The sequence below is a fragment of the Labrus mixtus genome, chromosome 4, assembly GCF_963584025.1.
Source record: "Labrus mixtus chromosome 4, fLabMix1.1, whole genome shotgun sequence".
Lineage (NCBI taxonomy): Eukaryota > Metazoa > Chordata > Actinopteri > Labriformes > Labridae > Labrus > Labrus mixtus.
Window position 1 is genome coordinate 5,609,847 of NC_083615.1, and position 13,735 is coordinate 5,623,581.

General features: G+C 38.7%; 1 protein-coding gene across 1 annotated transcript; it reads left to right on the forward strand.

Annotated features, from left to right (window-relative positions):
• Positions 1–5,841: 5,841 nt before the first annotated feature.
• On the forward strand, positions 5,842–13,417 carry znf592 (zinc finger protein 592). Its single transcript, XM_061035338.1, has 9 exons — positions 5,842–6,001; positions 6,443–8,643; positions 8,996–9,174; positions 9,249–9,422; positions 9,519–9,678; positions 9,829–10,083; positions 10,894–11,006; positions 11,116–11,257; positions 11,345–13,417. The coding sequence occupies exons 2-9, from the start codon at positions 6,463–6,465 to the stop codon at positions 11,870–11,872; spliced, it is 3,732 nt and encodes a 1,243-aa protein (XP_060891321.1). The 5' UTR covers positions 5,842–6,001; positions 6,443–6,462; the 3' UTR covers positions 11,873–13,417.
• Positions 13,418–13,735: the final 318 nt, after the last annotated feature.

A 13,735-nucleotide genomic window follows, 5' to 3' on the forward strand; every position in this document is an offset into this window, starting at 1 on the left:
GCTGATATGTGAAAATACAGGGCAAAAGATAACAGATGACTCGTGAATGACTTTATCTGTGGGAGGCTGCTCCACCCATGCTTTGCATAGTGATAAAAAGTCATGATCACTGATATTATTTCCAAGGAAAGTATTCTTAGTTCCAAAGACCTACGTGACTAATCAACATGATGGATGAGAAGTCTTCACTCAAAAGCACTTTTTTTTTTTTTTTTTGTACATTCTGTGTAAATTTAAATGAACTAAAAAAGAATTTCTCCTGAAGTGGAGAACAGCTGTGTTTGCAATAACATTTTCAATGCTATCCAAAGATTGTAGTGGAAAAAGTTTGCTTTTGGAGTATGGACACTGCCTAAATGAAATAAATGACTGCATTAATAAATTCACAATAAATCAATAATACCAAAATATAGTTACTATAAATAGATATTTTATTTATCCTTTGATTCTACAAAGAATTTAAATCATAAGTAATTTTTTTATGAAATTAAATACCAGAAAGATTTGTTGTATCTTTTTTTAAATAAATGAATTCATGCATTTATTCTCAACATTATTTTTAAATATAATACCAAATGTATTTATTCATCTAGGCCTACAGATAAAGTATGTCTACAGAAAGTTATCTTAAAAAGATTACAGACCCAGCTGACCTATGCTCCAGTAGATCTTCCACACTTCTGGAGCAGGTTAAAAGGCTGTTACAATAAACAAGGTATGATGAGAAAATTTCTTTTTTTTGTATATTTAAAAGGAAAATAATCCAATTAAAAACAAAACTGTTGATTAAAGGCTTTCTATGCGAATTTCTGCCAGACTTTTTCTACAAGTCAGACTGAAAAGACGGGTCATCAAGTCCAGCTCGTAGACACACAGGCCTGCTGAACTTTGGTTACAGGTAAAAAAGTTTATCAGCCCAATTATTGACTTAAAAGGGGGTAATGATGTAACAGGACATAACAGATAAATTGAGTAACACAGACATTTTGGCCATGGTTATAGTTATGCAATCTGCTTCACCAAACTAAGTTAGGTTTGACCTCTAGCCTAGTGTTTCATATGTTAGCCGGTCAATAAATAACAAATCAATTATTAGATTAAAAGAAGCAAGGGTCATTCTTAATTTTTTCATGCTGAAAATAACTCTGAGTCATGACTGTCTACAATGGTTGTAACACCCGAATCCAGCAGACCAGCAGATGGCAGTATTTGCTCATATATATGCTCTGGTCCAATTTGAATCATCTGGGTTATGTTTACATCATGTTTTTGTATGATGTGACCCAGGTGGAGCATGTATAAGGAAAATGGACCCAAAACTGACCCCTGGGGCACACCATACCCACACAAAAGAAAGAGCAGCTTACGGCGACGCAGAAATTTGAATTCGCTAGAACCAGTCTTTAACTGTGCCAGAAACCTCTAACCTGTGCCTCAGACTGTCCAATAACATTTTGTGGAGTCAAAGGTCCAGAAGTACAAAGACTGAGCACATGCCTTGATCAGCAGTCATAAACATGTGTTTGACCCCGAGCAGAGCTTGTCTCAGTGCTGTGAAACTTCTGGATTCTAGATTAAAGAATTTCAAAATAATTGTTATTGTTATTTGCACAAGCCATTTACAAAGAAATTGTTTGGGCACTATTTTTGTATACAGCCATTTAGAAATTAAAGTTAACTTTAAGATTGGCCTGTAGTTCTGAGGGAGGGAGGGAGGGATCTAGTCCAGTTTATTTAAAAGATGGATGCATACAGGCAGTTTTAAAATTAGTTGGGACACAACCAATGGACAGAAATGGAAAGCAACCAGACATATCCCATCACTTTGGGTAAGAGCATTGTTGCTATCACATCAAGGGCTGAAAGACTCTCATATCTGACACTGTTTCAAATAGTTCAGTTAACGTTTTGGAAGAACATCAGAGTAGCTCAAACTTGGGATGATAGAGGCTCAGTAAAAAATGGGAAAACTTTTCACAGTCTGCTGGATTAACTTGTTGATTGACCATCTTATATTAAAAAAAAAAAATCTGGGTTCTGTTGGTGGGAGAAAGTAGGGAGGTCTTATTTCTTTCCATCTGTGCACTGCTTTCCAAAAGTCCCCTTTTATAGCTGCGAGTACGGTCATTAAACAGAGGCGTCTTTTCTTAGACCTCACTTTAACAGGTGCAACAATATTTAGGGAGGACAAACACATTAAAACTGTGGTGGCTGTGATCAGAAACAAGATTGTGCGTTGACCATAAAGGATTTGATCCGTCATATTTTGGTTGAATTAAGCTGCAACTTGTTGACTCCAAATAGTGACATGGAAGAAAATAATTGCAAGCATGGCTGGGCTTTCGTTTTTTTAGAATAAACTTCTTTGCATCCGTATTAGTAACTTGCAAAAACATACTTATGATAAGAATTATACAAACTATTTCCCTCTAAGGTTGATATTTACGTATCCATAACAGAAACTTGGTTACAGGTATAAGAATGATACATTATAAATGATTTTATAGGCTGTTAACGCTTTGATTCTTCCACCAGACTACAACAGTAAACTCGTGTTGTATAGTTGGGGGGTAAAAAGCATGTAAAAAAAAAATACATTACCTTTGATAGCTCAAAGATATGTGAACCATACAGTTGACTTGAACGTTTCTGTATGTTTGTTGGGATACACAAAGGGTCATTTCAGGGATGAAAGCAAAAAGAAAACTTGAATGTTTTTTTGATGACAGAATCTCATCTGTTTTAGTGATAGTTTTAGTGCACTCAGGACTACAGAATGTCATCGCCCCAAAATCGTTATCCGGGTCCATTAGATACGCTGCAGTGCAATCTGTACCTTAGTTTTCTGGGAAATGATTCATGATCAGATATAATGGCAACTTTTAGTTGTTCTGGCTGCTATCCAAATTTGATTTTGTCACAGAAAAACAATTATCTGAATACTTAAAATGGTGTTTGTCCATGGTTCATGATACTCAATGGGGGGCTCAGTCTGTTCAGTTGCTTATGATAAACATTGACTCTTGTTTAAGTGCCGTATATTTGGGTTCACAGGGTTTTCAAAAAGGCTTGGGTACCCTGTCAGAGGTTAATGACATGTGAACAGATTTTGAAGCATAACATTAAATGCCTGGCTCAATAAAACAAGACACTCTTTTCAATGTTCAACATCAACTTGTTTGACATAAAATTCAATTTTAAAATCAATGTGGCAGATTAGACTGATGAAACACGTGTAGATGATCGTGTGATTGTTTCACACAATACAAAATAAAAAGGCCCATAGTAGTTTTGAGATGCAATATTGAATTAAATTAATGAAATATTTTTACCATTAAGGATGAACCTTGCTTCTTTTAATCTAATAATTGATTTGTTATTTATTGACCGGCTAACATATGAAACACTAGGCTAGAGGTCAAACCTAACTTAGTTTGGTGAAGCAGATTGCATAACTATAACCATGGCCAAAATGTCTGTGTTACTCAATTTATCTGTTATGTCCTGTTACATCATTACCCCCTTTTAAGTCAATAATTGGGCTGATAAACTTATTTTTACCTGTAACCAAAGTTCAGCAGGCCTGTGTGTCTACGAGCTGGACTTGATGACCCGTCTTTTCAGCCTGACTTGTAGAAAAAGTCTGGCAGAAATTCTTCATTTCTGTGCTACCACTCAGCACAGATCATTCAGAACCATGGTCTCTCCAGTCACTCACTTGCAGATGACACACAGATTTACGTTCCCTTCCAATCCAATAATCCCAACAGTTTAGACAATTTCCTCAAATGCCTCAAAAAGCAACATTTTATACTAGATATCACAAAACGTTTTATAACTTAATCAAGACGAATATGAAGTCGTAATTAATAATTTATCTAGTCCTCTCCATAGCAAGCCTGGTTAACTTCACATCAAAATCACACTAAAAGCTAAACATTTGACAAAGATTTTTATTTTGATGCACAGAAATACTGTCCAATCCGGTTTCTTTCAACTCAAACATATTTCTAAAATAAGATCAATCCTGTCTCCCACGTATCAGCACAAAGTTATTCATGCTTTTATTTTTTCGCCACACTAATGTAACACAATCTTAATCAGTTTCAGCCAGACTCAAAATGGCCCAGAATGCCAAGTCAAGTCAAGGTCAAGTTTTTTTTTCAAAATGATATCTTCTATTGTCGCTAAACAATTGATTTTTTTATCAATGTTTTTCAGTATTATTTTTTTTTTTTACCTTCCTTTTATCTGTCTGTATTTTTTGTATAGCATTTTGTAACCATGTTAAGAAAAGTGCTTCATACAAGGTAGGGCTGGGAAATATATCGAGTTTTTAAGATATAGCGATATATTTTCAAACAAGATATAGGGTAAGACAACATCGTTAATATGGATATAGTTTAAGTTGCATTAAAATAACATTACAGAGGTGCCAGGTCACCTTTTTCTCATCTCACTGATGATGACTGACTGTCTGTCCCTCTTAACCCTGCTCCTCCTCTCTCTCTCTCTTTTATTGTATTTAAGGAACATTTTTATTTTATAATATTACTTTTTAAATTCACAAACAGGTAGTTTATTTTTCCATGTGTTTTCACTGTTAATAAAATACATATCGATACATATCGAGTATCACCATTCAGCTAAACAATATCGAGATATGAGTTTTGGTCCATATCGTCCAGCCCTAATACAAGGTGTTTATTATTAATATTTAACTCTTTCCAGTGTAGTTACTGTGTAATTTCCCATTATTGTATTTTTTTTATTTAACTGATGTAAATATGTTTGATTTGATTTTTAACTTCTATTTTTATTTTTAATAATTACATTCCCGTCCCCTGTTTTCTTGAGCTGCTGTAATGCACAAATTTCCCCCATGGGGGATCAATAAAGTTTATCTTTATCTTTTATCTTTATATTATTATTATTATTGTTATTATTATTACTTGTTATTTGTTTACCGAAAAACACAGGCTATAAAACAATAGGCTAAACATATACAGCAGACTATATAAAAATATAGGCCAAAAACCAAGCTTAGCTCTGTTCCATCAGATTACATAACTATGGCCACTGACAAAACGTCAGTAATGCTCAGCTTGTTTGTTGTGTCCTGTTACATCATTACCCCCTTTAAATCAATAGTTGGGCTGACGAACTTGTTTGTTTTGTACCTGTTGTCAAAGTTCATCAGGCCTGAGGTGGGAACTGAGCTGGAATCGATTACACATCTTTTCACCCTGCCAAGCAGGAAGGGTAAATTTATAATATGTATGCCCTCAATTTTGTCTTACGGAATTCAGAACAATGGCCCTCACTAAAACATTGCATGCTCCAATATCTTTGCACTTATAGTACAGTATACAAAATGAGTGTGAGTATTAGTAATAATCCAAGCTTAAAGTGTAATGTTAGAAGTAGTAGCATGCATCCTAAATGGATACATACGTGCATAAGCAGTAAGCACTTCATGAATATAGAGGTTATAACATTTCTTTGAAAGCAAGTTAAGAAGGAATATTTGAAGGGTATCAGTGGACGGATGATTAGTAACGGGCCCATTTGTTGAAAATCTGAATGGGGGGGGGGGGGGGGCCATGGCAGTGTTCCAGACATTAATGTTTTACAGGCCCATTTGATTACAAAGATGCCTCTCCTACCTACTATTTCAACGTACCAATTACATCATGACAAAGTCTGTGTGTTTTGGCAACCGACTTACAAAAACGCGATGGAATATATCCATTCTTCTTCTTCTTCTTCTTCTTCTGGTGGGACGTAGCTGAACCGGTAAGTGGCACCGCCTCACGCCTGTAAGACAGCGACGAGGGCTCGAACACCCAAACAGGAAAAAAGAAAACCCAAGTGAAACGCTGAACAGCTTGTAGCTATGAGCTAATGCTTCAGCACCAACGTTACTACCGAATAAGCGCACACAGCTTACTCGCTAAATTTCACTATTGACTAGAAATGTTAAACGTAACTGGATCAAATGGTAAGCGCGCTTATACATTGATAAGTTGCGAGTTTTCCAGCTTGTACCAAAATGATTTGCGTGTTAGCATGCTGCTAAGCTAAGTTTGCTCCAGGGCTCCGTTATGCGCATCTAAAAGCTTTCTCCTATTGTCGCTGTTACAAGAACAAAACAGACCCGCATATGAATCATTTGATATTTTTTGCAACGAATATAGAATGTTTATGTGCCTATTTTTTAGTGAATGTTAATATTACCTTGGTACAAACTAGTAGATGCATGGATGAGGACCAACTAGCTGAAGCTAACGTTAGCATATAGGATGTTGACAGCTTTTAAAACTGTTGATAATATCTGATAATAGTTTACCAGTAAGCCTACACAGCCAGTCTGCCGTGCCTAATGTGTTTACTTACGAATGACATAATAAGGAAGGTAAATCTGTGTTTATATTTTCTGCAGGTTGATGAGACTGAACAGCCATGGGTGACATGAAAACACCAGATTTTGATGATCTTCTAGCTGCCTTTGACATCCCAGATGCGACAGGGCTGGATGCCAAAGAGCCCCCACAGGGTGAGGAGACAGAGAGTCAGCTGAAACACACAGGAGTCTGCCTGGATGACAGCTTATTGAGTAACAAGGCTGTTGCAGATATTCCTGCTGTAAGTGTTATTGTGAAAAACACAAGTCGCCACGAGACATTGGAAGGTCTTGGACCGGCTTTGCAAAATGGATTCAGGGTTCAGGAGCCCCCTGTTGACGCAACTAACGCCGGCTTGTCCAAAAGAATGCTCTCGGCTTTGAACGGGGAGAGTTCAAGAGAGCTTCTCGGGAAGGCTCCTGTTCAGCACAAACCAGGTGGAACGCCGCTGTTTTCACAATCGCTTTCTCACACAAGCCCAATCTCCAGTTCCGAGTCTGAAGATGGAGCCCAGTGGAGTCGAGAGCGAACGCACCCGAAACAGAAGGAACCCTGTTTCCCGGAAGCTTCCGTTTTGGTGGACCCTTTCGTTGAAGACGATACAAGAAATGTGGACCGTACCGTGTTTGATGAATGTTCCTCTGGTTTTTCCAAGAACAATGAGAGGCAAGCAGTGCAAAGTAATGGAAGCAAGGAGCACTTAGGCATCTTAGCCAACAACAAAACAGATAGAACTCCCAGAAGACACAGTGCTCTTCCTCCACCAAGTCTTAGCAAGAACTTTATTGGTACCGACTGCGATTCGGGAACAACAAAAGATGTTCCTGCTGCTTGTCCTCTCGGCAATTCTCAGACATCTAAACTAAACTCTTGCCTTGAGGCTCTTGTGGCTCTGAATGCTGGAACAGGTCCCAGAGAGTCCTCAGTCAATCAGAATGAATGCGTGAAAGTAAGCTTGAACTTGCCCATATCCCCAAAAAGCCCCAGAAGTCCAGTTGAAGCTGTGAAACGGTTAGTTAAACCCTCTGATAGTCCTGTAAGCATCTGGAGCGACAGTAGTAGCAAGGCCTCCCCTGCAGTGACATCTGGGTCACCTGCTGCCATACCCAGGGTCAGAATCAAGACCATCAAAACCAAGTCTGGACAGATCAAGCGCACAGTGACCAGTGTGCTGCCTGATTCAGAAACGGATGACATTCATTCTGCATATGAATCCTCTCCATCTCAAAGTATGATCAGCGACGATTCTTACTGTAATATGTCTCCACATCGGTCTCAAAGTGCAGCAGGTGAAAGCATCGTTGGAATACAGACTAAAAGTATCCCAGCTGGTGCATCGTCACAGAAAGTTTTACACAACAGATCAGAAGCAAACTCGAGTAAGACAAGAAAACCACAGTCCGCGACAACACTCCATAGTTTAAACGGTTCTGCCAAGCGTTCTGTTGCACGTCATAAGCAGAAAAAAAAGAGAGAATCGGCGACAATAAGCCAAGCGACCGGTGCAAACTTCCTTCCCAAAGCGATGCATCTAGCTAGTCTGAACCTGGTCCCCCACAGTGTTGCTGCTACAGTTGCCGCCCGATCCACCTCCCATCATCAAAGCAAACACACACTGTCCTCGACGGTGTACAGCACTGTGCCACTGGTGCATCAGGTCAAAACAGCTAACTCTTACCCTCGCACGTCCGTTCACAACACAGCAGCAGGAACCTTGAACAGACTGTTGAACAATACCAACCCCTTGCCTACATACGTTCCCAATCTGAACCCCCCTCCGGACAGCGACATAAACCTTCCACCACGCGGATACTGCTGCCTCGAGTGCGGGGACTCCTTTGGGGTGGAGAGGAGTCTCACGTATCATTACAGCAGGAGGAGTGTCCACATTGAAGTAGCATGTACCCACTGTGCAAAGACCATGGTGTTCTTCAACAAGTGTGCCCTGTTGGCGCACGCACGGGAGCACAAGAAGAACGGCATGGTGATGCAGTGCACTCAGCTTCATATGAAACCCATAGCAGAGGAGCAAATGTTTTTAGCCCTGACTGCTGAACCTGTGAACGTGGACTCTTACCCCTCTCGGTCATCCTCACTCAAAAGTCAACCTGTCCTGCCCCTGTATCCAGACAATGTCATTCACCATCAGCTCAGCTGCCTGGAGTGTAACAAGCAGTTAATAGACTACAAAGCACTCGCAGGCCATTACCAGAGGCCGTCAGACGACATGGAAGGACTAGTGAGTGCATGTTTCAATAAAAATATTGTAGCGCAAGGCTGACCCTGTTTAATTGTTTGTTTTAATTATAACATTTATTATTATAATCATCGTAATGATATTTATAAAAGGTTAAAATTATGATTCTTGATTAATTCAAAAATGATCTGTAGCTGACACTCATTGTTGTTGTATTCAAATGTTTTTTTTCACAATTGAAAGGCTTTTTCAGGTTTTATTATACTGAAAGAGTAACAAATTATTCATTGACTATTACCTGAATAATACTTTAAAGGCAATCTGATGGAGTTTTTGATGTATTTTCCATGTTTTTGTTGTTGTCTTCTCTCTTGTTTTATCCTATATTAAACAGATGTGTCAGGTGTGCTTGATGCTGTTACCTAACAAATGCAGCTTCAAAGCTCACGAACGCATCCATTCACACAAGCCTCCATATTGCTGTCCTGAGTGTGGTGCCACGAGTCTTTCTGAAGACATACAGAAACATGTTAAGGAAAACTGTCTCCACTACGCACGCAAGGCCTGGTACAAGTAAGTAAAGCATGCGTTTAAAAAGAAAGCTACAGTACAGTGTTCTTTTGGTATAATGTTTGATTTCCTTCCAGATGTCTTCACTGTGATATGGTTTTTAAAACCCTCCAAGGACAAAAGACTCACATTGAGGAGAAACACTGTGAAGTCTTATACAAGTGCTCCATCTGTCCAATTGCCTTCAAGACCCCCGACAGCTGTGAAGTGCATTTAAACATTAAACACAATGCTGGCAAAGTATCCCCGCAGTAAGTCAACGTCTCATGACCTAGCTGTTAAAAGTTGAATACTTTTTTTTTTTTTTTTTACCTTTCATCTGAACTTTTCTCTCTTTTCATTTGCAGGTTAATCTTCAAGTGTTCATGCGAGACCGTTTTCAAGAAAAAGCCGTTACTGTTTCAGCATTTTCATCAGAATGCCAACAAGCGAGTTACATGTGTTTTCAAGTGTCCAGAATGCAACTCTGTCTTTCCACATAAACAGCTGTTAATGCAGCACTTCAAGGTTTGTCCTGACTGCACTTTTGATTAAAGAGATATTCTCAATGTTCGCTATTTAAAAAAAACAACAACTCCCTAATCGTGACTTTTTGGAATGTAATCATTATTATTATGTGTTTTTTTTTAAGTAATTTTCTTTTTTTCTGTCTTGCAGGGTGTTCATGTGGGACACATGACAGGAGAAGCAGAGGAGCCCAGTATTAAAAATGGCAAAGCTGACAGGCACCAGAAATCCCATTCAGTGCAACAACACAAGAGTCCCGTTAAACATAAAGATAGTCCAAGAAAAAAGGCTGACCAGGAGCGCAGGCCGCGTGTAAAACCTACCGGCTGGACGTGTGGGGAGTGCCTCCAGTTTTTCCCTGAAAGAGATGCATATGTTTCTCACATGAAGATCAACCATGGAAAGGTAAGAGAACATGAAAACCCCATGATGGAACACGTGCTCACCCAAAACATAAGTGATGGCTGCACTCAGATGTATATTTTACGAGGTTCCTGCCTTACAATTAAGAAAACTATCAAATGTGAAATGAGTAGGCTCACTGTACTACAACTCTTATGAGGTCAAACTACAGATCACTGTTAGATCTGCTATGATTTGTGTTCGGTAATCCTGAAAATACAGAATTTTAGCATATACATTTTTATATATAAATGTTGAACTCATATATCCAATACATATTTATACAATATAGATTTAAAAAATACTGATACTTGTACTATATATCATGTTAGCACGATCAATGTCAGAATATTAAATCTGTCAAACTTTAAAGTAGTAGTGCTTTTCATTTGAGCTCTTCACTAGCTGCTCTCCTGAAACGTGTCTTAAGGACAGTGAGTGCTTACCTGAGGTCAGTGTGAGTGCTAATTAAATTAACTTAGCATTTGTGGCATGAGACATGCTGCGGATGTTGTGTTTTATATCCTAAAGTGTTGTCCTGTTTCTAACGCTCAGCTACACACCATCAAGTTTTAGTTGTTTTCATTTTGTCATCTAGACTTTTATTAGGATTTGAGATGGTAAAATCGAGACCTACCCTCTACAGCTGAGTGTGGGGCATTAAGAAACCAGTCCTGTAAAATCACAAGTAGAAAGCAAGCTAATGAAGTCATTATTAGCTTTTATCTGAACAAATTGCTGAAAGCCGCTAGATGAGCCTCTGTCACATTTTGTCAAGCGTGTATGGTAACACTTTTCTCTTTTTTTTTTCAGTCAATGAAGAAGTACCCATGTCGACATTGTGAGCGGTCTTTTAACGCTGCGATCAGTCTGAGACGACATATTCGCATTGACCACGATGGAAAAAAGAAAAGTTACACTTGCTGGTAATATTTTTGTCAACAAATATATTTTTTTAAAAGTCACTGTTTCCACTACTATTTAAAATCAGTTTATGATTTACCCTCATTTCAATTTCATGTTTTCACAATTCAGGTATTGCACTGATAGCAAGACAATATTCACAACAAGTGTTACGTTGAAGAACCACATCAGTCTAATGCACGGAATCAAAAATCCTGATCTCAGCCAAATGCCAAAAACAGCCACCCTGGAGTCAAAAAAGGCTGTAAGAAAGGTAGTGTTATTATTATTTCAAAATGACACCAACACAAATGATTCTGGTCATTATTTAAAAAAAACATGTGACCGCTGTGATTCACAGGAGCCTGTGTCTGATAGACCTGCCGTGGACACACAGGAGAAGCAGCAGGATCACACTTCCAGTATTGAGGCTCCTTCAGCGAAGCGGCTGAAAACCAATTTCCGCTGTTCAAAGTGTGGTTTCATCACAGATGATAACACAAAGTTCCTGCAGCACATACCGCAGCATAAAACGGATGAAAACACTCCTCAGTGCCTTCACTGTGGCCTGTGTTTCACGTCTGTGCTGTCTCTTAACAGACACCTTTTCATTGTACACAAAGTAAAGGATCCTGAGAAAGAGGGAAAAGGAGGAGGAGGAGCGTCGTCTTCAGCGGCTAGAAAGAAAAAGCAGGAGAGTCGGCCAGTCAGATGTGCAGTGACTGATGAGGAGAAAGCCTCGATACCCACGCTTAATGAACATGAGAGCTCGCGGGGGAAAGAGCCAGCAGCTCTGCGATGCGACAGGACAGTCGACATAAATTTAAAACTGAGGACTGTCTCTCAGAAACAAGCAGTGGTTCTGAACACTTCTTTAAAGCTGCTCTGATGTCGTCTGTTTTGTGAAAGTAACAGAAAGTTTGATATTCTGCATGGGGGTGGTACAAAGTGTTTGGGCTCTTAATTTAAATGTTACTCTCGTTCAGAGCCTGTGCAGTATTTAAAAAAAAAAAAGATCCTTAGCATATGGTAAAAGTACAGTATTTTCATAGATTTATATTGCTCTTTTAATTATTTTTTATTTAACGTTGCATGTTGGTAATATATTAATCTTGCCTTCCAGTCAAACTGCGCACACTTTATAGCGAAGCCTTTTATTTCTATTTCTTTTTTCCCTCCCGATTGTTGCATCCAGCCTGACAGGTGACTCAGGAATGTCAGTATAAGTAGGTCTAGCTTTGAGTAATCCATGGAACAGTGAAGTAGACAGGATTATAGTCTGTTATCAATAGTAGTGTCAATTTCTTGCATTTAGTCAGAAGTATTTCATGCAACACTCAATAACCTTGATGGTATTCAGCTTGCAGCTTCTATTAGACTGTGTTGCATTTAATTTACAGTACACACCTAGACATTTAGTTGACATTTATAGCAAGCATATCTTAATTCAGTAATACCTTAAAAGCCTTATTTCTGCCATCTTTGGTATACTGACTTTCTTTTTGATGTATTTTAGCATTCTGAAATGTTTTTTTTTGTTTTCATGTTTATTGAACATGTTTGGTGCAAGGTCGTTCCCCCCTAAGTGTTCAGGGGAAACATTGAGAGGTATAGGGTGCTTGGTGCAGCAGTGTTGAAAATACCTCAAATTGCCAGGAGTGTATTTTTTACAGGCAGGTGAGCCGTCGGTGTTCTGTCAAATCAGGGTATATTGTTTTGGGTGATGCAGGGCGGGTTGGAAAGTGAAGCTGGACAGAGATGTTTTATGAATCAGGACCTGTTAACGTGGAGCTGCTTATTTCTTTCTTTCTAATAATAATTAGTATTATTATGAATCTAGTAGGAATCAACTCAGAGGAAAAACCTTTCATAATGGTGGATACTTGATGTGTGCAGGTCCTGATTTGTAAAGCAGCACCTCTTTGTTTCATGTATAATACGTGACAGTTCCTACCTCCAAGGGCAAAGGCAGTGATTGTTCAAAAGGAAAGTGTTTGAGGAGTTGCCGGTTATCTAAGTGCAATGTAAAAATTAGTTTATAAAATGTGTATTATCCCACATTGAATTTTATAAATTATTTTGTGAAGGATATGAGGCTATAGGGTCATATTGACTTTTCTATTGAAGTGCTAGAAGAGCCTCTCTGTTTCTGTGTTATGTAAAGTCCTGTTGTCTCCCCTCACAGATGCTGACAAGAATGACTTGTGCAAGACTTGTTACTTTGTAATGCTCGTTGAAAGGTATTTGTACTTTTGATACTGTGTACAGTGAGGACTTGTTTAGGAAAGAAACCCATGTACGTACAGTAGCCAATGAACCCTGGATTAACAGCATTTCTTAAAGCCATTACATCTATTCAGCTTGCAGTGGCCCATGTGCCTTGCTGTAATGTTTACATGAAGTACTTCAAATTAAATTGGTGCATTTAATATAATATTTTCGAAGTGTTTTATGTGATGGACTGGTTTGTGTATGAAACTACTGGAAGCCCGGGGGGAAGTATTTAACGGTATTTAGATGTGACAATTAGAGGTTTTGCATTGAGGTCACATACGTGTCACTCAATATAGCAAATTAGAAGTCACAAGGACTGGTAATATGCAGCATTTCATCCTATAAGAAACCAGCCACAGACGGATGACTTCATCCAATCAGAATATCAATCCCACCCTATGGCAGTATATCTGCAAGTCCCCAAAGTGACAGAGGAGTAAAGAGAGTTTAATGAATTGCCAGCCAATTGCTTAACACA

Bases quoted from the DNA above. Each gene is read 5' to 3' on its own strand.
- znf592 (XM_061035338.1), top strand. From the start codon at position 6,463: ATGGGTGACATGAAAACACCAGATTTTGATGATCTTCTAGCTGCCTTT. The intron at 9,423-9,518 runs GTAAGTCAACGT...TTTCATTTGCAG, and splicing joins GCTGGCAAAGTATCCCCGCA to GTTAATCTTCAAGTGTTCAT. The intron at 9,679-9,828 runs GTTTGTCCTGAC...TCTGTCTTGCAG, and splicing joins TGTTAATGCAGCACTTCAAG to GGTGTTCATGTGGGACACAT.